Source organism: Dendrobates tinctorius, unplaced genomic scaffold, assembly GCF_039654945.1.
Source record: "Dendrobates tinctorius isolate UK_male_01 unplaced genomic scaffold, ASM3965494v1 ptg000133l, whole genome shotgun sequence".
Classification (NCBI taxonomy): Eukaryota; Metazoa; Chordata; class Amphibia; order Anura; family Dendrobatidae; genus Dendrobates; species Dendrobates tinctorius.
Window position 1 is genome coordinate 26,426,099 of NW_027361801.1, and position 24,072 is coordinate 26,450,170.

The 24,072-nt window shown below is 46.8% G+C and overlaps 1 protein-coding gene across 3 annotated transcripts in view; it reads right to left on the reverse strand.

Moving 5' to 3' along the window:
- Positions 1–14,436: 14,436 nt before the first annotated feature.
- ATP11C (ATPase phospholipid transporting 11C (ATP11C blood group)) overlaps positions 14,437–24,072 on the reverse strand; it is a 213,081-nt gene continuing 203,445 nt past the window's right edge. For all 3 annotated transcript variants that reach the window (XM_073543577.1, XM_073543576.1, XM_073543578.1), the window contains one exon: positions 14,437–15,978. In XM_073543577.1, the coding sequence (XP_073399678.1) occupies positions 15,853–15,978 (126 nt within the window). In that variant the 3' untranslated portion in view covers positions 14,437–15,852. The remainder of the gene's footprint in view (positions 15,979–24,072) is intronic.

Sequence of the window (24,072 nt, forward strand, 5' to 3'; positions counted from 1 at the left end):
CTTGTACGCGGTGTTACACTGTTATAAGGGATCTGACTGGCACATTTGTGTGAGACTTGTACGCGGTGTTACACTGTCATAAGGGCTCTGACTGGCACATTTGTGTGAGACTTGTACGCGGTGTTACACTGTTATAAGGGCTCTGACTGGCACATTTGTGTGAGACTTGTACGCGGTGTTACACTGTTATAAGGGCTCTGACTGGCACATTTGTGTGAGACTTGTACGCGGTGTTACACTGTTATAAGGGCTCTGACTGGCACATTTGTGTGAGACTTGTACGCAGTGTTACACTGTTATAAGGGCTCTGACTGGCACATTTGTGTGAGACTTGTACGCGATGTTACACTGTTATAAGGGCTCTGACTGGCACATTTGTGTGAGACTTGTACGCGGTGTTACACTGTCATAAGGGCTCTGACTGGAACATGTGTGCGAGACTGGTACGCGGTGTTACACTGTCATAAGGGCTCTGACTGGCACATTTATGCGAGACTTGTACGCGGTGTTACACTGTCATAAGGGCTCTGACTGGAACATGTGTGCGAGACATGTATGCGGTGTTAGTGTCATAAGGGCTCTGACTGGCACATTTGTGTGAGACTTGTACGTGGTGTTACACTGTCATAAGGGCTCTGACTGGCACATTTGTGCGAGACTTGCATGCGGTGTTACACTGTTATAAGGGCTCTGACTGGCACATTTGTGCGAGACTTGTATGCGGTGTTACACTGTCATAAGGGCTCTGACTGGCACATTTCTGTGAGACTTGTACGTGGTGTTACACTGTCATAAGGGCTCTGACTGGCACATTTGTGCGAGACTTGCATGCGGTGTTACACTGTCATAAGGGCTCTGACTGGCACATTTGTGTGAGACTTGTATGCGGTGTTACACTGTTATAAGGGCTCTGACTGGCACATTTGTGCGAGACTTGTATGCGGTGTTACACTGTCATAAGGGCTCTGACTGGCACATTTGTGTGAGACTTGTACGCGGTGTTACACTGTCATAAGGGCTCTGACTGGCACATTTGTGTGAGACTTGTACGCGGTGTTACACTGTTATAAGGGATCTGACTGGCACATTTGTGTGAGACTTGTACGCGGTGTTACACTGTTATAAGGGCTCTGACTGGCACATTTGTGTGAGACTTGTACGTGGTGTTACACTGTCATAAGGGCTCTGACTGGCACATTTGTGTGAGACTTGTACGCGGTGTTACACTGTCATAAGGGCTCTGACTGGCACATTTGTGTGAGACTTGTACGCGGTGTTACACTGTTATAAGGGATCTGACTGGCACATTTGTGTGAGACTTGTACGCGGTGTTACACTGTTATAAGGGCTCTGACTGGCACATTTGTGTGAGACTTGTACGTGGTGTTACACTGTCATAAGGGCTCTGAATGGCACATTTGTGCGAGACTTGTATGCGGTGTTACACTGTTATAAGGGCTCTGACTGGAACATTTGTGTGAGACTTGTACGCGGTGTAACACTGTTATAAGGGCTGACTGGCACATTTGTGTGAGACTTGTACGTGGTGTTACACTGTCATAAGGGCTCTGACTGGCACATTTGTGCGAGACTTGTATGCGGTGTTACACTGTTATAAGGGCTCTGACTGGAATATGTGTGTGAGACTTGTACGTGGTGTTACACTGTCATAAGGGCTCTGTCTGGAACATGTGTGCGAGACTGGTACGCGGTGTTACACTGTCATAAGGGCTCTGACTGGCACATTTGTGCGAGACTTGTACGTGGTGTTACACTGCTATAAGGGCTCTGACTGGCACATGTGTGCGAGACTGGTATGCGGTGTTACACTGTTATAAGGGCTCTGACTGGCACATGTGTGCGAGACTTGTATGCGGTGTTACACTGTTATAAGGGCTCTGACTGGCACATTTGTGCGAGACTTGTACGCGGTGTTACACTGTTATAAGGGATCTGACTGGAACATTTGTGTGAGACTTGTACGCGGTGTTACACTGTCATAAGGGCTCTGACTGGCACATTTGTGTGAGACTTGTACGCGGTGTTACACTGTTATAAGGGCTCTGACTGGCACATTTGTGTGAGACTTGTACGCAGTGTTACACTGTTATAAGGGCTCTGACTGGCACATTTGTGTGAGACTTGTACGCGGTGTTACACTGTTATAAGGGCTCTGACTGGCACATGTGTGCGAGACTTGTATGCGGTGTTACACTGTTATAAGGGCTCTGACTGGCACATTTGTGCGAGACTTGTACGTGGTGTTACACTGTCATAAGGGCTCTGACTGGAACATGTGTGCGAGACATGTATGCGGTGTTAGTGTCATAAGGGCTCTGACTGGCACATTTGTGCGAGACTTGTACGCAGTGTTACACTGTCATAAGGGCTCTGACTGGCACATTTGTGCGAGACTTGTACGCGGTGTTACACTGTCATAAGGGCTCTGACTGGCACATTTGTGCGAGACTTGTATGCAGTGTTACACTGTCATAAGGGCTCTGACTGGAATATGTGTGTGAGACTTGTACGTGGTGTTACACTGTCATAAGGGCTCTGACTGGCACATTTGTGCGAGACTTGTACGTGGTGTTACACTGTCATAAGGGCTCTGACTGGAATATGTGTGTGAGACTTGTATGTGGTGTTACACTGTCATAAGGGCTCTGACTGGCACATTTGTGTGAGAATTGTATGCGGTGTTACACTGTTATAAGGGCTCTGACTGGAATATGTGTGTGAGACTTGTATGTGGTGTTACACTGTCATAAGGGCTCTCACTGGAACATATGTGCGAGACTGGTACGTTGTGTTACACTGCTATAAGGGCTCTGACTGGCACATGTGTGCGAGACTGGTGCGCGGTTTTACACTGTTATAAGGGCTCTGACTGGCACATTTGTGCGAGACTTGTATGTGGTGTTACACTGTCATAAGGGCTCTGACTGGAACATGTGTGCGAGACATGTACGCGGTGTTACACTGTCATAAAGGCTCTGACTGGCACATTTGTGAGAGACTTGTACGCGGTGTTACACTGTCATAAGGGCTCTGACTGGCACATTTGTGTGAGACTTGTACGCGGTGTTACACTGTTATAAGGGCTCTGACTGGCACATTTGTGTGAGAATTGTATGCGGTGTTACACTACTATAAGGGCTCTGACAGGAACATGTGTGCGAGACTTGTACGCAGTGTTACACTGTCATAAGGGCTCTGACTGGCACATTTGTGCGAGACTTGTAAGCGGTGTTACAGTGTCATAAGGGCTTTGACTGGCACATTTGTGTGAGACTTGTACGCGGTGTTACACTGTTATAAGGGCTCTGACTGGAATATGTGTGTGAGACTTGTACGTGGTGTTACACTGTCATAAGGGCTCTGACTGGCACATTTGTGCGAGACTTGTACGTGGTGTTACACTGTTATAAGGGCTCTGACTGGCACATTTGTGAGAGACTTGTACGCGGTGTTACACTGTTATAAGGGCTCTGACTGGCACATTTGTGTGAGAATTGTATGCGGTGTTACACTGTTATAAGGGCTCTGACTGGAATATGTGTGTGAGACTTGTATGTGGTGTTACACTGTCATAAGGGCTCTCACTGGAACATGTGTGCGAGACTGGTACGTTGTGTTACACTGCTATAAGGGCTCTGACTGGCACATGTGTGCGATACTGATGCGCGGTGTTACACTGTTATAAGGGCTCTGACTGGCACATTTGTGCGAGACTTGTACGTGGTGTTACACTGTTATAAGGGCTCTGACTGGCACATTTGTGCGAGACTTGTACGCGGTGTTACACTGTTATAAGGGCTCTGACTGGCACATTTGTGCGAAACTTGCACGTGGTGTTACACTACTATAAGGGCTCTGACTGGAACATGTGTGCGAGACTTGTACGCAGTGTTACACTGTCATAAGGGCTCTGACTGGCACATTTGTGCGAGACTTGTAAGCGGTGTTACACTGTCATAAGGGCTCTGACTGGACCATGTGTGCGAGACATGTATGCGGTGTTACAGTGTCATAAGGGCTCTGACTGGCACATTTGTGCGAGACTTGTACGCGGTGTTACACTCTCATAAGGGCTCTGACTGGCACATTTGTGCGAGACTTGTACGCGGTGTTACACTGTCATAAGGGCTCTGACTGGCACATTTGTGCGAGACATGTATGCGGTGTTACAGTGTCATAAGGGCTTTGACTGGCACATTTGTGCGAGACTTGTACGCGGTGTTACACTCTCATAAGGGCTCTGACTGGCACATTTGTGCGAGACTTGTACGCGGTGTTACACTCTCATAAGGGCTCTGACTGGCACATTTGTGCGAGACTTGTACGCGGTGTTACACTCTCATAAGGGCTCTGACTGGCACATTTGTGCGAGACTTGTACGCGGTGTTACACTGTTAAAAGGGCTCTGACTGGCACATTTGTGCGAGACTTGTACGCGGTGTTACACTGTTATAAGGGCTCTGACTGGCAGATTTGTGCGAGACTTGTACGCTGTGTTACACTCTCATAAGGGCTCTGACTGGCACATTTGTGCGAGACTTGTACGCGGTGTTACACTGTCATAAGGGCTGTGACTGGAATATGTGTGTGAGACTTGTACGTGGTGTTACACTGTCATAAGGGCTCTGACTGGCACATTTGTGTGAGACTTGTATGCGGTGTTACACTCTTATAAGGGCTCTGACTGGAACATGTGTGCGAGACTGGTACGCGGTGTTACACTGTCATAAGGGCTATGACTGGCACATGTGTGCGAGACTTGTACGCGATGTTACACTGTCATAAGGGCTCTGACTGGCACATTTGTGCGAGACTTGTACGCGGTGTTACACTGTCATAAGGGCTCTGACTGGCACATTTGTGCGAGACTGGTACGCGGTGTTACACTGTCATAAGGGCTCTGACTGGCACATGTGTGCGAGACTTGTACGTGATGTTACACTGTCATAAGGGCTCTGACTGGCACATTTGTGTGAGACTTGTACGCGGTGTTACACTGTTATAAGGGCTCTGACTGGCACATTTGTGTGAGACTTGTACGTGGTGTTACACTGTCATAAGGGCTCTGACTGGCACATTTGTGCGAGACTTGTATGCGGTGTTACACTGTTATAAGGGCTCTGACTGGAATATGTGTGTGAGACTTGTATGCGGTGTTGCACTGTTATAAGGGCTCTGACTGGAACATGTGTGCGAGACTGGTACGCGGTGTTACACTGTAATAAGGGCTCTGACTGGCACATTTGTGCGAGATTTGTACGTGGTGTTACACTGCTATAAGGGCTCTGACTGGCACATGTGTGCGAGACTGGTACGCGGTGTTACACTGTTATAATGGCTCTGACTGGCACATGTGTGCGAGACTTGTATGCGGTGTTACACTGTTATAAGGGCTCTGACTGGAACATGTGTGCGAGACTTGTACGCGGTGTTACACTGTCATAAGGGCTCTGACTGGAACATGTGTGCGAGACTGGTACGCGGTGTTACACTGTCATAAGGGCTCTGACTGGCACATTTATGCGAGACTTGTACGCGGTGTTACACTGTCATAAGGGCTCTGACTGGAACATGTGTGCGAGACTTGTACGCGGTGTTACACTGTCATAAGGGCTCTGACTGGCACATTTGTGTGAGACTTGTACGTGGTGTTACACTGTCATAAGGGCTCTGACTGGCACATTTGTGTGAGACTTGTACGTGGTGTTACACTGTTATAAGGGATCTGACTGGCACATTTGTTTGAGACTTGTACGTGGTGTTACACTGTTATAAGGGCTCTGACTGGCACATTTGTGTGAGACTTGTACGTGGTGTTACACTGTCATAAGGGCTCTGAATGGCACATTTGTGCGAGACTTGTATGCGGTGTTACACTGTTATAAGGGCTCTGACTGGAACATTTGTGTGAGACTTGTACGCGGTGTAACACTGTTATAAGGGCTGACTGGCACATTTGTGTGAGACTTGTACGTGGTGTTACACTGTCATAAGGGCTCTGACTGGCACATTTGTGCGAGACTTGTATGCGGTGTTACACTGTTATAAGGGCTCTGACTGGAATATGTGTGTGAGACTTGTACGTGGTGTTACACTGTCATAAGGGCTCTGACTGGCACATTTGTGCGAGACTTGTACGCGGTGTTACACTGTTATAAGGGCTCTGACTGGCACATTTGTGCGAGACTTGTACGTGGTGTTACACTACTATAAGGGCTCTGACTGGAACATGTGTGCGAGACTTGTACGCAGTGTTACACTGTCATAAGGGCTCTGACTGGCACATTTGTGCGAGACTTGTAAGCGGTGTTACACTGTCATAAGGGCTCTGACTGGACCATGTGTGCGAGACATGTATGCGGTGTTACAGTGTCATAAGGGATCTGACTGGCACATTTGTTCGAGACTTGTACGCGGTGTTACACTGTCATAAGGGCTCTGACTGGAACATGTGTGCGAGACATGTATGCGGTGTTACAGTGTCATAAGGGCTCTGACTGGAACATGTGTGCGAGACATGTATGCGGTGTTACAGTGTCATAAGGGCTCTGACTGGCACATTTGTGCGAGACTTGTACGCGGTGTTACACTCTCATAAGGGCTCTGACTGGAATATGTGTGTGAGACTTGTACGTGGTGTTACACTGTCATAAGGGCTCTGACTGGCACATTTGTTTGAGACTTGTATGCGGTGTTACACTCTTATAAGGGCTCTGACTGGAACATGTGTGCGAGACTGGTACGCGGTGTTACACTGTCATAAGGGCTCTGACTGGCACATGTGTGTGAGACTTGTACGCGATGTTACACTGTCATAAGGGCTCTGACTGGCACATTTGTGCGAGACTTGTACGCGGTGTTACACTGTCATAAGGGCTCTGACTGGCACATTTGTGCGAGACTGGTACGCGGTGTTACACTGTCATAAGGGCTCTGACTGGCACATTTGTGCGAGACTTGTATGCGGTGTTACACTGTCATAAGGGCTCTGACTGGAACATGTGTGCGAGACTTGTACGCGATGTTACACTGTCATAAGGGCTCTGACTGGCACATTTGTGCGAGACTTGTACGCGGTGTTACACTGTCATAAGGGCTCTGACTGGCACATTTGTGCGAGACTTGTACGCGGTGTTGCACTGTCATAAGGGCTCTGACTGGCACATTTATGCGAGACTTGTACGCGGTGTTACACTGTCATAAGGGCTCTGACTGGAACATGTGTGCGAGACATGGATGCGGTGTTACAGTGTCATAAGGGCTTTGACTGGAACATGTGTGCGAGACATGTATGCGGTGTTACAGTGTCATAAGGGCTCTGACTGGCACATTTCTGCGAGACTTTTACGCGGTGTTACATTGTCATAAGGGCTTTGACTGGCACATTTGTGCGAGACTTGTACGCGGTGTTACACTGTCATAAGGGCTCTGACTGGCACATTTGTGCGAGACTGGTACGCGGTGTTACACTGTCATAAGGGCTCTGACTGGAACATGTGTGCGAGACTTGTATGCGGTGTTACACTGTCATATGGGCTCTGACTGGAACATGTGTGCGAGTCTTGTACGTGGTGTTACACTGTTATAAGGGCTCTGACTGGAACATTTGTGCAAGACTTTTATGCGGTGTTACACTTTCATAAGGGCTCTGACTGGCACATGTGTGCGAGACTTGTACGCGGTGTTACACTGTCATAAGGGCTCTGACTGGAACATTTGTGTGAGACTTGTACGCGGTGTTACACTGTCATAAGGGCTCTGACTGGAACTTGTGTGCGAGACTTGTACGCGGTGTTACACTGTCATAAGGGCTCTGACTGGCACATTTGGGCGAGACTTGTACGCGGTGTTACACTGTCATAAGGGCTCTGACTGGCACATTTGTGTGAGACTGGTACGCGGTGTTACACTGTCATAAGGGCTCTGACTGGCACATTTGGGCGAGACTTGTATGCGGTGTTACACTGTCATAAGGGCTCTGACTGGAACGTGTGGGAGACTTGTATGCGGTGTTACACGGTCATAAGGGCTCTGACTGGCACATTTGTGCTAGACTTGTACGTGGTGTTACACTGTCATAAGGGCTCTGACTGGCACATTTGTGCAAGACTTGTACGCGGTGTTACACTGTCATAAGGGCTCTGACTGGCACATTTGTGCGAGACTTGTACGCGGTGTTACACTGTCATAAGGGCTCTGACTGGCACATTTGTGCAAGACTGGTACGCGGTGTTACACTGTCATAAGGGCTCTGACTGGAACATGTGTGCGAGACTTGTATGCGGTGTTACACTGTCATAAGGGCTCTGACTAGCACATGTGTGCGAGACTTGTACGCGATGTTACACTGTCATAAGGGCTCTGACTGGCACATTTGTGCAAGACTTGTACGCGGTGTTACACTGTCATAAGGGCTCTGACTGGCACATTTATGCGAGACTTGTACACGGTGTTACACTGTCATAAGGGCTCTGACTGGAACATGTGTGCGAGACATGTATGCGGTGTTACAGTGTCATAAGGGCTCTGACTGGCACATTTATGCGAGACTTGTACGCGGTGTTACAGTGTCATAAGGGCTCTGACTGTAACATGTGTGCGAGACATGTATGCGGTGTTACAGTGTCATAAGGGCTCTGACTGGCACATTTCTGCGAGACTTGTACGCGGTGTTACACTGTTATAAGGGCTCTGACTGGCACATTTATGCGAGACTTGTACGCGGTGTTACACTGTCATAAGGGCTCTGACTGGAACATGTGTGCGAGACATGTATGCGGTGTAACAGTGTCATAAGGGCTCTGACTGGCACATTTCTGCGAGACTTGTACGTGGTGTTACACTGTCATAAGGGCTCTGAATGGCACATTTGTGCGAGACTTGTACGCGGTGTTACACTGTCATAAGGGCTCTGACTGGCACATTTGTGCGAGACTGGTACGCGGTGTTACACGGTCATAAGGGCTCTGACTGGCACATGTGTGCGAGACTTGTATGCGGTGTTACACTGTCATATGGGCTCTGACTGGAACATGTGTGCGAGTCTTGTATGCGGTGTTACACTGTCATAAGGGCTCTGACTGGAACATGTGTGCGAGACTTGTACGCGGTGTTACACTGTCATAAGGGCTCTGACTGGCACATTTGTTTGAGACTTGTATGCGGTGTTACACTGTCATAAGGGCTCTGACTGGAACATGTGTGCGAGACTTGTACGCGGTGTTACACTGTCATAAGGGCTCTGACTGGCACATTTGTGCGAGACTGGTACGCGGTGTTACACTGTCATAAGGGCTCTGACTGGCACATTTGTGCGAGACTTGTATGCGGTGTTACACTGTCATAAGGGCTCTGACTGGCACATGTGTGCGAGACTGGTACGCGGTGTTACACTGTCATAAGGGCTCTGACTGGAACATGTGTGCGAGACTTGTATGCGGTGTTACACTGTCATAAGGGCTCTGACTGGCACATGTGTGCGAGACTTGTACGCGATGTTACACTGTCATAAGGGCTCTGACTGGCACATTTGTGCGAGACTTGTACGCGGTGTTACACTGTCATAAGGGCTCTGACTGGCACATTTGTGCGAGACTTGTACGCGGTGTTGCACTGTCATAAGGGCTCTGACTGGCACATTTATGCGAGACTTGTACGCGGTGTTACACTGTCATAAGGGCTCTGACTGGAACATGTGTGCGAGACATGGATGCGGTGTTACAGTGTCATAAGGGCTTTGACTGGAACATGTGTGCGAGACATGTATGCGGTGTTACAGTGTCATAAGGGCTCTGACTGGCACATTTCTGCGAGACTTTTACGCGGTGTTACACTGTCATAAGGGCTCTGACTGGCACATTTGTGCGAGACTTGTACGCGGTGTTACACTGTCATAAGGGCTCTGACTGGCACATTTGTGCGAGACTGGTACGCGGTGTTACACTGTCATAAGGGCTCTGACTGGAACATGTGTGCGAGACTTGTATGCGGTGTTACACTGTCATATGGGCTCTGACTGGAACATGTGTGCGAGTCTTGTACGTGGTGTTACACTGTTATAAGGGCTCTGACTGGAACATTTGTGCAAGACTTTTATGCGGTGTTACACTTTCATAAGGGCTCTGACTGGCACATGTGTGCGAGACTTGTACGCGGTGTTACACTGTCATAAGGGCTCTGACTGGAACATTTGTGTGAGACTTGTACGCGGTGTAACACTGTCATAAGGGCTCTGACTGGCACATTTGGGCGAGACTTGTACGCGGTGTTACACTGTCATAAGGGCTCTGACTGGCACATTTGTGTGAGACTGGTACGCGGTGTTACACTGTCATAAGGGCTCTGACTGGCACATTTGGGCGAGACTTGTATGCGGTGTTACACTGTCATAAGGGCTCTGACTGGAACGTGTGTGAGACTTGTAGCGGTGTTACACTGTTATAAGGGCTCTGACTGGCACATTTGTGTGAGACTTGTATGCGGTGTTACACGGTCATGAGGGCTCTGACTGGCACATTTGTGCTAGACTTGTACGTGGTGTTACACTGTCATAAGGGCTCTGACTGGCACATTTGTGCGAGACTTGTACGCGGTGTTACACTGTCATAAGGGCTCTGACTGGCACATTTGTGCGAGACTTGTACGCGGTGTTACACTGTCATAAGGGCTCTGACTGGCACATTTGTGCAAGACTGGTACGCGGTGTTACACTGTCATAAGGGCTCTGACTGGCACATTTGTGCGAGACTTGTATGCGGTGTTACACTGTCATAAGTGCTCTGACTGGAACATGTGTGCGAGACATGTATGCGGTGTAACAGTGTCATAAGGGCTCTGACTGGCACATTTCTGCGAGACTTGTACGCGGTGTTACACTGTCATAAGGGCTCTGAATGGCACATTTGTGCGAGACTTGTACGCGGTGTTACACTGTCATAAGGGCTCTGACTGGCACATTTGTGCGAGACTGGTACGCGGTGTTACACGGTCATAAAGGCTCTGACTGGCACATTTGTTTGAGACTTGTATGCGGTGTTACACTGTCATAAGGGCTCTGCCTGGAACATTTGTGCGAGACTTGTATGCGGTGTTACACTGTCATATGGGCTCTGACTGGAACATGTGTGCGAGTCTTGTATGCGGTGTTACACTGTCATAAGGGCTCTGACTGGAACATGTGTGCGAGACTTGTACGCGGTGTTACACTGTCAAAAGGGCTCTGACTGGCACATGTGTGCGAGACTTGTACGCGGTGTTACACTGTCATAAGGGCTCTGACTGGCACATTTGTGCGAGACTGGTACGCGGTGTTACACTGTCATAAGGGCTCTGACTGGCACATTTGTGCGAGACTTGTATGCGGTGTTACACTGTCATAAGGGCTCTGACTGGCACATGTGTGCGAGACTTGTATGCGGTGTTACACTGTCATAAGGGCTCTGACTGGCACGTGTGTGCGAGACTTGTACCCGATGTTACACTGTCATAAGGGCTCTGACTGGAACATGTGTGCGAGACATGTATGCGGTGTTACAGTGTCATAAGGGCTCTGACTGGCACATTTGTGCGAGACTTGTACGCTGTGTTACACTGTCATAAGGGCTCTGACTGGCACATTTGTGCGAGACTTGTACGCGGTGTTACTCTGTCATAAGGGCTCTGACTGGCACATTTGTGCGAGACTGGTACGCGGTGTTACACTGTCATAAGGGCTCTGACTGGCCCATTTGTGTGAGACTTGTACGCGGTGTTACACTGTCATAAGGGCTCTGACTGGCACATTTGTGCGAGACTTGTATGCGGTGTTACACTGTCATAAGGGCTCTGACTGGCACATTTGTGCAAGACTTGTATGCGGTGTTACAGTGTCATAAGGGCTCTGACTGGAACATTTGTGCAAGACTTTTATGCGGTGTTACACTTTCATAAGGGCTCTGACTGGCACATGTGCGCGAGACTTGTACGCGGTGTTACACTGTCATAAGGGCTCTGACTGGAACATTTGTGTGAGACTTGTACGCGGTGTTACACCGTCATAAGGGCTCTGACTGGAACTTGTGTGCGAGACTTGTACGCGGTGTTACACTGTCATAAGGGCTCTGACTGGCACATTTGGGCGAGACTTGTATGCGGTGTTACACTGTCATAAGGGCTCTGACTGGAACGTGTGTGAGACTTGTAGCGGTGTTACACTGTTATAAGGGCTCTGACTGGCACATTTGTGTGAGACTTGTATACCGTGTTACACTGTTATAAGGGCTATGACTGGCACATTTGTGCGAGACTTGTACGCGGTGTTACACTGTCATAAGGGCTCTGACTGGAACGTGTGTGAGACTTGTAGCGGTGTTACACTGTTATAAGGCTCTGACTGGCACATTTGTGTGAGACTTGTACGCGGTGTTACACTGTTATAAGGGCTATGACTGGCTCATTTGTGTGAGACTTGTATGCGGTGTTACACTGTTATAAGGGCTATGACTGGCTCATTTGTGTGAGACTTGTACGCGGTGTTACACTGTTATAAGGGCTATGACTGGCTCATTTGTGTGAGACTTGTACGCGGTGTTACACTGTCATAAGGGCTCTGACTGGAACATTTGTGTGAGACTTGTACGCGGTGTTACACTGTCATAAGGGCTCTGACTGGAACGTGTGTTAGACTTGTATGCGGTGTTATACTGTTATAAGGGCTCTGACTGGCACATTTGTGCGACACTTGTATACAGTGTTACACTGTTATAAGGGCTCTGGCAAATTTTATGTGATGCTAGTATTCGGTGTTCAGTCAGGAAAAAAGTATGAAAAATTAGTGATTCTCATGGCCTTTGCTCATACTGTAAAAAGGAGCTTTAATTTGCATTAACAACTGCAGCAAATACTGCAAAACCGCATGTGAAAATAGCCTAAACGATGCAGGTAAGTATGTAATGTGACTCTTTTTGTGCAGCAAGGCATAGGTGGTTACTACTACATAGAACTGAGACTTTAGACCCTACCAGTGGGAACAATGCCTTTAATTGTGCCATAAAAACCATTTGATTTCCGCGTTATTTCTCAGTTCCTGTCTTAAGGCCAAAATAGTCCCTGTAAGTGGACCACAATCAGCTTCGTCATCGCAAAGCTTTCAATTACGAGCCTACTGGGTGTATCCAAATAACTGTAAATGCCCCCCGTCTGTGAAGATCCCAGACTGAGCATCCAAGCTCATTAAACCTGGATTGTCCCATACTAAATGGAGCCTTTTGATTTATTGACTTATTAAAAGCTGTAACTAAATTACTGAAGCTGGAACTAAAGCTTTAGATACATGGCAAATCTAAAAGGAGACTTAACGGGAGGGTGGATGGGTGTGGGAAGGTGGTAGAGTTACTCTTGCACAATGTCCATTACCTTTAGAGATACGGCAGGGTGTTGTGCATGTGTCCCAATCCAGGTTCCTGTGCGGACCTTCAGTTATAAGTGGCACATCTTAAGCGCATTGGCCAAATTCTGAATTGTTAGGGTATATTCCCATTTAGCGAAAACGAAGCGGATCTTCCACAATCGAATTTCATAGTCCACCTTCTAAACAATGACATTCGCAGCACTAAGTATGGCTGCAGCCATCACTGTGGGTCCCCTCCACTGCGCTCTTTGGATGAAATCTACCCACTTACATTCGGGCTCTTTTTAGTCATCTCTTACAATCTAGATCAAGTGACTGCACCATCAATGGTCCCGCGCGTACCTTCAATGCAGATTCATTTCTTTTCCTGAAATTTATAGTAATCCAGATAAAAAATATAAATTACAAAACATAATGGGATAATACTGTGTTAGAAGAAATTCGCAGATCACTTAACAGGAATCTGTCAGCAGATTTTTGCTATGTAACCTCAGAGTAGCATGATGTACAGGTAGAAACCCTGATTCTAGTTATGTAACACTTACTGGAGTGGAGTGCTTGCTTTAGTTGATAGAATCCCTGCTTTTTCTGTTGCATAAGTGCTCATAATGCAGAGCTGTGTATAAACCCACCCACACCACTGATTGGCAGCAATTTGGACTACTTGGCACGGGACAGCTAGTCCTGCAGTGATAATCTCCTGCTGATGAAACACTGATTGTATTGAAACTAGAGCAAGCAGTTGAGCAAGTGACACATCCCTGGAATCAGGATCTCTGCCTTACATTATACTTCTCTGAGATTAAACAGCAAAAAGCCGCTGACCAATTCTCTTTAAATCATGACAAGACATGGTACACATTAGTTCACACACGTCTCCATTTTGAAGAATGACCTTTTTGTGTCCTCTTAATAATGGCGCTTACAAATACATTCAAGTAACAGCCAACTTACATCAGACATCTCGATAGAACGATCGCACTTATTAGGGACATTCTAATGTATAAAAGGGAAAACAAAAATGGGCGCAAATGTAAAATCTACATTTAATAAAAAACAAAACAATATAATCTTGCATGTATATTACACTTAGTATTAAGTCTGGAATGGCTTGAATGGGTAAAATCTTACACTTAGATAAGTGTACATAAGGGCATACAGATCCTCTGCAGACACGGTTATTGTGCGCTCCTGGTATAATATATGACTGTACTGAACTCCGATCTACAGCCAAGTGAGCCTAATAAATTTATACAGTTTACTGCTGCTCTATTTTGACACCTCATATAAAAATATACCTTTTTTTAATAAATAGTTTATACTTTTTTTCTTGAAAACATCTCTTAACTCTGGTATAAACTGCAGCAAACCTCAGTGCATTGCGAAGAAACTTAGACTGCTGTTTTTGGTTACTGTGGGGATGGAAAATGATGGAAAAGTAGAATGAATATGTAAAAAAATAAAAATAAAAAAATAATAACGTTTTAAAAGAACTATGGGTTAAGACTTAGAAAATGTAGATTCATGTGAAATGTGTAAGCATTATAGGAAAACAGGGTAAATATTTAAGTCGGTCTCCGCCCTCAGACGTTATACCACCTATTGCGGGGGTCGACAAGAAATGCAGTTTCTAGGTATGGGCCTGGGGGTCTCACTTCCTATGTAGGTACGCCTGTATTTACACAGGGTCCGGGAGGGGCTGGTACACCCACAGAGATCACATCAGTCACTATGGGTGTAGCCACATTATTGGACAACCCCTTGAAGTGTTAGGAGACCACATGGCTAAATGGAAGCGTCATGCTTGCCCTGGAATAATTCCATCCATTTCTGCACAGGCAAAGAGTAGATTTCCGCATGGTTTATTTCCCCATTGAGGTACAGATGGATGTACATGCATAGGATGCCTCATGTAATCGGAAGCCACCAGTAATGCCAACCCAGCCCAGTCTAATGCCCAAGGGGCAATTTTGGAATTTACCAATCTTCCATAAATACAAATCGACAATATTAGAGATGATAAATTGTGTGAAGAACGGAGAAATAATATATAAAAGAAATTAAACGGAGAAGGATCCCTGGGCATTAATATGCCATTATAAATGTACGTTCTCATGAATATAAAAATGCAAAATTCATTTCTTCAACGTCAAGGGATGTGCAACGTTTTGCATAAAGGCGGCGTTATTGTAGAGCGCACATGCACCAAGAGATTTAGGCAGGTAATTCATCCGGACGCTTCGTATGAACATCCAAGCCCTTGCTAAGTCCTTGCAGCAAGGGGAATATATAAGAATCAGAAGTTGGAGTCCTCTCATCTTCTTCGTGGCCTTTTGGGTTCTTGGTGGAGAAGAATTCATGTATTGATCTTACGTGTAACATATTGAGATAGCACTCCTGGTCATTAGTAGTATCGGTGGCCTTGCACAGTGTAGCCAGGTACATCACTGATATACGTCAATAGAAGACAGTAGAGGGTTCAGTTTGTACTCCTCCAATCTTATTCGGGAGAGGCACCCGTTCTCCACATTTTTGTAGGATATCAGCGTAGGCCGCTGGAACTGTAGATTCTGAAAAATACAAGTAGTAATAATTAGCATTCTTGCAATGCTTTACCGTTTAGAGGGAAATGGGATAATCTTTTGTTCTAGATATCCTGTGGCCCACTGATGAGTCCAAAAATGCCACTGATCAACAAACAGCTGCACCAGTATAGTGGCCTATCCATACGGATAGTGGGACAGGTTGTAAGGCAGATTGGTTTTCAGTTTAAGAAAACCTCTGTTCCCTAGGTTATTAAAAAAAAAAAATACTATAATAAACCTCCAGATCAAATTGGGCCTTACTCAAACTCCCCAGGACCAGTTCAGAGTCTCTGCCACTGCTCCCGGTGTCCGTTCTTTGCAGCAATGATGTCACGGTGACTGTGGCAATAGAGTTTAAGACGACGACACAAGCCTCTCAGCTCGTTGATTGATCGCAATGATGTCAGCACTGTAGACAATAACAGACACTGGGAGCAGCGGAGGAAACCAAGTGCAGGACCTGGGGAGGGTGAGCAAGCCTCACTTAAAAAAAAACAAAAAAAAAACTGCAGCCTGAAAACTCTTGGTTTCTGTAAAGGCACCCATATACATTAGATAGCTGTCAGTCGAAGCAACGACCTATACACAAACGCCAAGACGAGCGCTCCTGTGCTCTCAGGGAGAGACGCTGTTAGATTTCTCCACGCCAAAGTATCAGCAGCTGAAATTCAATCAGGTGGGATCCTTCTCACCCCTGACATGACCTATCGGGGGAGTCAGGAAGCCCCCATATACTTTATAGACAGTCAAGTGACTCTGCCGTTATCACCAGGTTCAGCAGACTTCAGGTCCTCGTACACATCAGACTGAAGAGTTGCAAAGCTTCAGGGCATGCCGAACATTACTATCTGATTTGTTTTGATTTCAATGGAGAAAACAATGAAGCATGGTTTTTAATGGAGCATCTCTTTTTTTTCAAGGGGTATGGACACCATAGTGAATATCACAACTGGCATGACACAAAGGTGATTTCCTTAGGCCTCTTTCACACTTCAGTTTTTTGCATCAGTTATAATCCGCCAAAAAGGTGGACAAGCGGATCCGTTCTCAACTGATGTGAACGGATGGCACAGGATCCGTTTTTAGACGGATCCTGAAAATGAAGACATTTAAAGGAATCGCGGGAGAGGGAGAGAGGGAGAGAGGGAGAGAGGGAGAGAGGGAGAGAGAGGGAGAGAGAGAGAGAGAGAGAGAGAGAGAGAGAGAGAGAGAGAGAGAGAGAGAGAGAGAGAGAGAGAGAGAGAGAGAGAGAGAGAGAGAGAGAGAGAATTTTTTTTTTTTTTTGGTCCGGCACCCAGAAAGAAATTCGGGTTAAATCAGTGTTTGCAGGATCCGCCAGAGAAAAAAACGTTACAAGCTCCGTTTTGAAATTTTTGAGGATGGTGACGGACAGCAACTTTTGGCGGATCCTCACAAAAAACGGATGCAACGGACAGCAATCCGTCACAATCCGCCATTAATGCAAGTCAATGGGAAAAAAACGGATCCTCAAAAAAAATTTGAGGATCCGTTTTTTTTCAAAACCTGGCGGATTGTGACTGATTGTAAAAAACGGAAGTGTGAAAGAGGCCTTAGAGACTGGCCAATTAGTCATGAGTATGCAAAGCATCAAATCAAAATGTTAAAGTGAAGCCATCATCAGAGAATGACTTGCATGGATTTTATTTTTTTTTTTTTACATTTGACAACTTTGTTTTCCTTCAGATCGTGATCTTTATACATAAAGGCATCATTTGCAAATAACCTTGCAATTGTCACACAGGCTACTGGGGCCTTTATTGACTGATATTTCCTGAAAGAGTTTTCAGCAGACTCCTTATCATCAGAGGCAAGATGATATTGACTGATAAAGGATAGACCAATCACAATAGGCAATGCCACAGCTGACCCTGCTCCAGCTCACTTTACAATGACCCACTACAAAACATTGTGTTGGGCTCTGTGGCTATGTACATGTATTGTTTCCAGACATAAGATGTTCCAGCCTATAAAGGCCATAGCGGACAGTATGAAAATTGCAAGGTTTCTATTTTAATTGAAATTGTGATGTGGTAAAGAAAAATTGCCAAAAATTAAAAAAAAAAAATATACATTTAAACCCAAATCCTGATGTAAACAAGAGGCTATTTTCTGATGATCGTTTCCCTTTAAGATCCCCAATCAGAACAACACACTAAATCGGGCCTCTAAAGCGATAATCACAGGCAATTATGTGATCATTTTTGGACAATGAGCAGGAAACCTTGTGATCTGTTCAGGAAGGCAAAGTTATGTGGCGTAAAGTAGATCTGCACATAAAACATATGTCTCAGTCTTCATTACACAGTGTGACAATGACACAGCTGTGACGTGTGCACGTGGATTGGAGGACGGTCCATGTGTCGCTTCATCCGCTTCTGTGTGTTGGGCTGGCTACACACAGTCTTGACTGTGCAATGCTAATAGATAGTAACAGCAATATAGAATCAACTGTTTAAATGCCTCCTGAACTCTGGCAACCAAAAGTTACTTACAAAAGCTACTAAAATCAAAAAAAATTAAAAAAATTGGCAGATAATCAAAAAATGTTACTGCCTGCAGCTCCTATTCAGACTGATGTGTCCCCATAATTTTAGGCTATGTAAACAAGCCTGGTCTCTTTCATTCGTCGCCTCTTATTGCCGACTTTCTCGCTCTAGATGGATGATCTGAGCAGCTCTTGTGGAGGACACACTTTTTTAGTCCGATTTGTTTAGTTTGCCTTTACATTTTGTGATGTTTCTGGGGTTGTTATTGTTTTTATTCACAGTTGAACTTTCTACAACAAAAAGGTTTACTGTGCTGTAGTTATTTCCTACAATTATAGTCTACACTACTTAGGTGTTGGCTCTTAAAGACAAAATACATTTATCACTTCCCCACAGACAAATGTTTGATCCCTGGCCGTCCCAACACTTGGTGCAATGATTGCAATGCTTTATACACTGACCGAGCACGCCAAAGAGCAGCACTGCTCATATGAATTCCCACTCTAGTTATTGGTGAGGGACTTAGCGCTCAGGAATTTATCATCATTCCCATGTCTTTTGTGGGAAATCCCTTTTAAAGACACTGTCGTTGCCACAAAATGTGCATAAGACATTAGTACAAGCAACTATAAGAAAAGTTGTTTTGTATCAATCAGGGAAATCTAATTCTTTCTCCACTTATGAGCCACTACTCCTACTTCTCACCATACACGCTGAAAAAACTGCAAAAATCCTTTCCGGCCATTATTTGACTTGTATCCTGCACTTTCACCAGTTTTCACCTCTGCAAGCTCTTTTACTAACTTGAATCCATCTCTTAGCTAGTATAGTGCTTAGAGAGCAAAGCATAGAGAAACAGATGGATTCTTGCTCTTTGTCCATTTATCACATGCTCAAAAGGCATTAACAGCAGCATTGAAGGCCTCAAAGCATTACTGAGCTGTGTGGCTGTGCATCGAGCACTGAAGAGAAATAGATTCGCTGAAAGGTGCAGCGCTGTGTGTGAGTGTTCTGAGAGATCCTCTCTCCTCCTCCCCTCTTAATAGAGTTTATTAGACTGTCACCTGACACCTCACTGTGCTTAGTGCTCCTCACTCCACCTCCCCTCTCCATAGGAGGAGTAACCTGTCACTCAACTGTGCTGAGTGCTCCTCAGTCCACCTCCCCTCTCCAAAGGAGTAACCTGACAAGTCACAGTGCCAAGTGCTCCTGACTCCACATCCCCTCTCCATAGGAGGAGTAACATGACATCCCACTGTGCCGAGTGCTCCTCACTCCACCTCCCATCTCCATAGGAGGAGTAACCTGACATCCCACTGTGCCGAGTGCTCCTCACTCCACCTTCCCTCTCCATAGGAGGAGTAACCTGACATCCCACTGTGCCGAGTGCTCCTCACTCCACCTTCCCTCTCCATAGGAGGAGTAACCTGACAAGCCACTGTGCCGAGTGCTCCTCACTCCACCTCCCATCTCCATAGGAGGAGTAACCTGACATCCCACTGTGCCAAGTGCTCCTCACTCCACCTTCCCTCTCCATAGGAGTAACATGACATCCCACTGTGCCAAGTGCTCCTCACTCCACCTTCCCTCTCCATAGGAGGAGTAACATGACATCCCACTGTGCCGAGTGCTCCTCACTCCACCTCCCATCTCCATAGGAGGAGTAACCTGACATCCCACTGTGCCGAGTGCTCCTCACTCCACCTCCCATCTCCATAGGAGGAGTAACCTGACATCCCACTGTGCCGAGTGCTCCTCACTCCACCTCCCATCTCCATAGGAGGAGTAACCTGACATCCCACTGTGCCGAGTGCTCCTCACTCCACCTTCCCTCTCCATAGGAGGAGTAACCTGACATCCCACTGTGCCAAGTGCTCCTCACTCCACCTTCCCTCTCCATAGGAGGAGTAACCTGACAAACCACTGTGCCGAGTGCTCCTCACTCCACCTCCCATCTCCATAGGAGGAGTAACCTGACATCCCACTGTGCCAAGTGCTCCTCACTCCACCTTCCCTCTCCATAGGAGGAGTAACATGACATCCCACTGTGCCAAGTGCTCCTCACTCCACCTTCCCTCTCCATAGGAGGAGTAACATGACATCCCACTGTGCCGAGTGCTCATCACTCCACCTCCCATCTCCATAGGAGGAGTAACCTGACATCCCACTGTGCCGAGTGCTCCTCACTCCACCTTCCCTCTCCATAGGAGGAGTAACCTGACATCCCACTGTGCCGAGTGCTCCTCACTCCACCTTCCCTCTCCATAGGAGGAGTAACCTGACAAGCCACTGTGCCGAGTGCTCCTCACTCCACCTCCCATCTCCATAGGAGGAGTAACCTGACATCCCACTGTGCCAAGTGCTCCTGACTCCACATCCCCTCTCCATAGGAGGAGTAACATGACATCCCACTGTGCCAAGTGCTCCTCACTCCACCTCCCATCTCCAGAGGAGGAGTAACCTGACATCCCACTGTGCCAAGTGCTCCTGACTCCACATCCCCTCTCCATAGGAGTAGTAACCTGTCACTCAACTGTGCTGAGTGCTCCTCTGTCCACCTCCCCTCTCCAAAGGAGTAACCTGACAAGTCACAGTGCCAAGTGCTCCTGACTCCACATCCCCTCTCCATAGGAGGAGTAACATGACATCCCACTGTGCCGAGTGCTCCTCACTCCACCTCCCATCTCCAGAGGAGGAGTAACCTGACAAGCCACTGTGCCGAGTGCTCCTCACTCCACCTCCCATCTCCATAGGAGGAGTAACCTGACATCCCACTGTGCCAAGTGCTCCTGACTCCACATCCCCTCTCCATAGGAGGAGTAACATGACATCCCACTGTGCCAAGTGCTCCTCACTCCACCTCCCATCTCCAGAGGAGGAGTAACCTGACATCCCACTGTGCCAAGTGCTCCTGACTCCACATCCCCTCTCCATAGGAGTAGTAACCTGTCACTCAACTGTGCTGAGTGCTCCTCTGTCCACCTCCCCTCTCCAAAGGAGTAACCTGACAAGTCACAGTGCCAAGTGCTCCTGACTCCACATCCCCTCTCCATAGGAGGAGTAACATGACATCCCACTGTGCCGAGTGCTCCTCACTCCACCTCCCATCTCCAGAGGAGGAGTAACCTGACAAACCACTGTGCCGAGTGCTCCTCACTCCACCTTCCCTCTCCATAGGAGGAGTAACCTGACATCCCACTGTGCCAAGTGCTCCTCACTCCACCTTCCCTCTCCATAGGAGGAGTAACCTGACAAGCCACTGTGCCAAGTGCTCCTGACTCCACATCCCCTCTCCATAGGAGGAGCAACATGACAACCCACGGTGCTGGCAATCAGCCTTGCTTTGTCCACAATAGATTTTGGCAGTTTTTTCAGAGTGGATGGTAAGTTCAAGAGGTAGGAAAAAGGGACAAAATATTTTTTTTTTTAAATAAAATATAAATACAACATTTCTTATATTTACCTGTACTATTGATATGTACAATATTTGTTGAAATGACTGACCACAAGCTATGTGACCACGATCCGGAAGTAGCAGCGCTTTCGACGCAGCACATGTTCGCAAATTCCAAATCGCGTCCTTCTATAGGAACGCAGGTAAATCCGCATGTATTCACTGAATCATGAGGAATTGCCACATCCAGTACATTCTATTGATGGTCCTGGAGGACCTAACCCGTTAGTCCCAGCGCTCATGCCCTATATCAGGACACCTCTTCCTGTAGGAGGCGCCTGATCATTGTTGTGCTTCCTTGCTAGGCCCCTACTTGGCCGCCCTCTGTACTCTGGTCCCCTGCCTTGTGCTTCTCAGCACACACTCTGCTTCTGCCCTGTACTCTGGTGTGCTCCTTAGCACATGCTCTGCTTTACCCTTGTACTCAGGCGTGCTTCCCAGCACGCACTCTACCTTGCCTCATACCCAGGCATGCTTCTCAGTGCCCGCTATTCGCATTATCCAATACCCAGCATGCCCCCGTATACAAGCCCTGAACCCTGCGTATCCCCGTGTACTCGCCCTGTACTATCCTGTACTCAGCGTGCCCCTGTGTCCAAGCTTTGCATTCTCTTGTATCCTGCATGTCCCCTCCCGCACCTTGCTAGACACACTCTCTCGCGTCTGTGTGCTGGCCACCTGGTTCTTTATCCCCCTGGGTCTGCCCCTGACACTCCCTGTATAGGGGATGGTCCTCACTAGGTCAGCTCGCCCTGGGTGGGTTGGTATCACGACCCAGAGGTTCCACTCCTCCAGGAGTCGTCACACCCATCCAATGTGCTGTAACATCTGGCTGCTGCGGGGTTGATGTTGCATAAATATGCAGTGAAATTACAGTGAGGTAGAATTGTAGTTCTAATGATGACTCGTGCAGGGAAATTAAGAATTCCTGTTTCTATATAGAGCTCAGAAGGATTCAGCTAGTCTGGTTTTTAATCATGTGTGGTCATAGACCTATAGACCAAATGTAAAAGAGAAGAATTAACTGGGTAAAGACAAAATGCGCAATTGTAAGTACACAGGGCTGTATAATATGGTGACTGGAATATATTAAGAGAATAAAAAAACTTTCATGGGGAGGAGGTCTTCCTTATGTAGTAAGCAAAATTTCTTTGCATAGTTCTATTAGCTCAGGTGAATTGATCCACCAGTAGCCACACTGTTGCTGCTGACAGCTAATTTAAATGCATAATCAGACCTACTACGTTTTTTTCTGCAGAGAAAACCTGCTCAAAGAAGCTGCTTACATAAAAGCAGGTTTTGTTGCGTATTTGCTGCATTTTTGTTGGCCCCCCCAAAAAAAAAATCAAGATGCAACTACCTTAAAGATTTTTGCACCAAAAACGCAGCAAAACCTGATACCTGCGTTTTTGCACGTCATTGCTTTGGGTGAAAAAAACACTGAAAAAAAGCTGAAAGAAAGTGAAATGCTGCAGTTTAAAAATAAAAATAAGCAGCATGTGTGTGCATGACATTTCTGAAATCTCATAGCCTTTACTGGTACTGTAAAACGCAGCATAAAATTTGCATTAAAAAGCAAAAAAAAAAAACCACGCAGCAAAAACGCCACGTGTGAACATAGCCTTAGGGTTGAGAAAATCTTCTACACGTCTGCAGCTCAGTCCCCTCAAGAATGCAGAATACCAAGAGGGGATTCTATTAAAGCTAGCAGAATGCAGGTCCTGCACACAGCAGCTTGTATTCTGTGAATGGACAGAGGGTAACATACCGTAGTCTCAGTGGCAATGAGACAAAAAAAACACCCCATGTTACCCCTATGTGCCAGGTGTCATACCTGGCTTCTAAATTCTAAAAAAAGGGCATTATGGTGGGAGACTTGAGATACTTGAATTTCCCAAGTCAGCCCTCCACTAAGCCCCCTCATAATGGGAGTTGAGATAAAACGGCCAATGATGCAATTCCCTAACACAATAGTTACAACCCCATATTTACCGGAGCCCCCAAGCGGAGAACATACAGTGGACGAATACCAGTGCTACTTATGACAAACAGAAGCCACTAGTAATAAGAAGCAGTCTTCTAGCTTTGCGGAATTAAATCATTGCTTTCTTTTAGCAT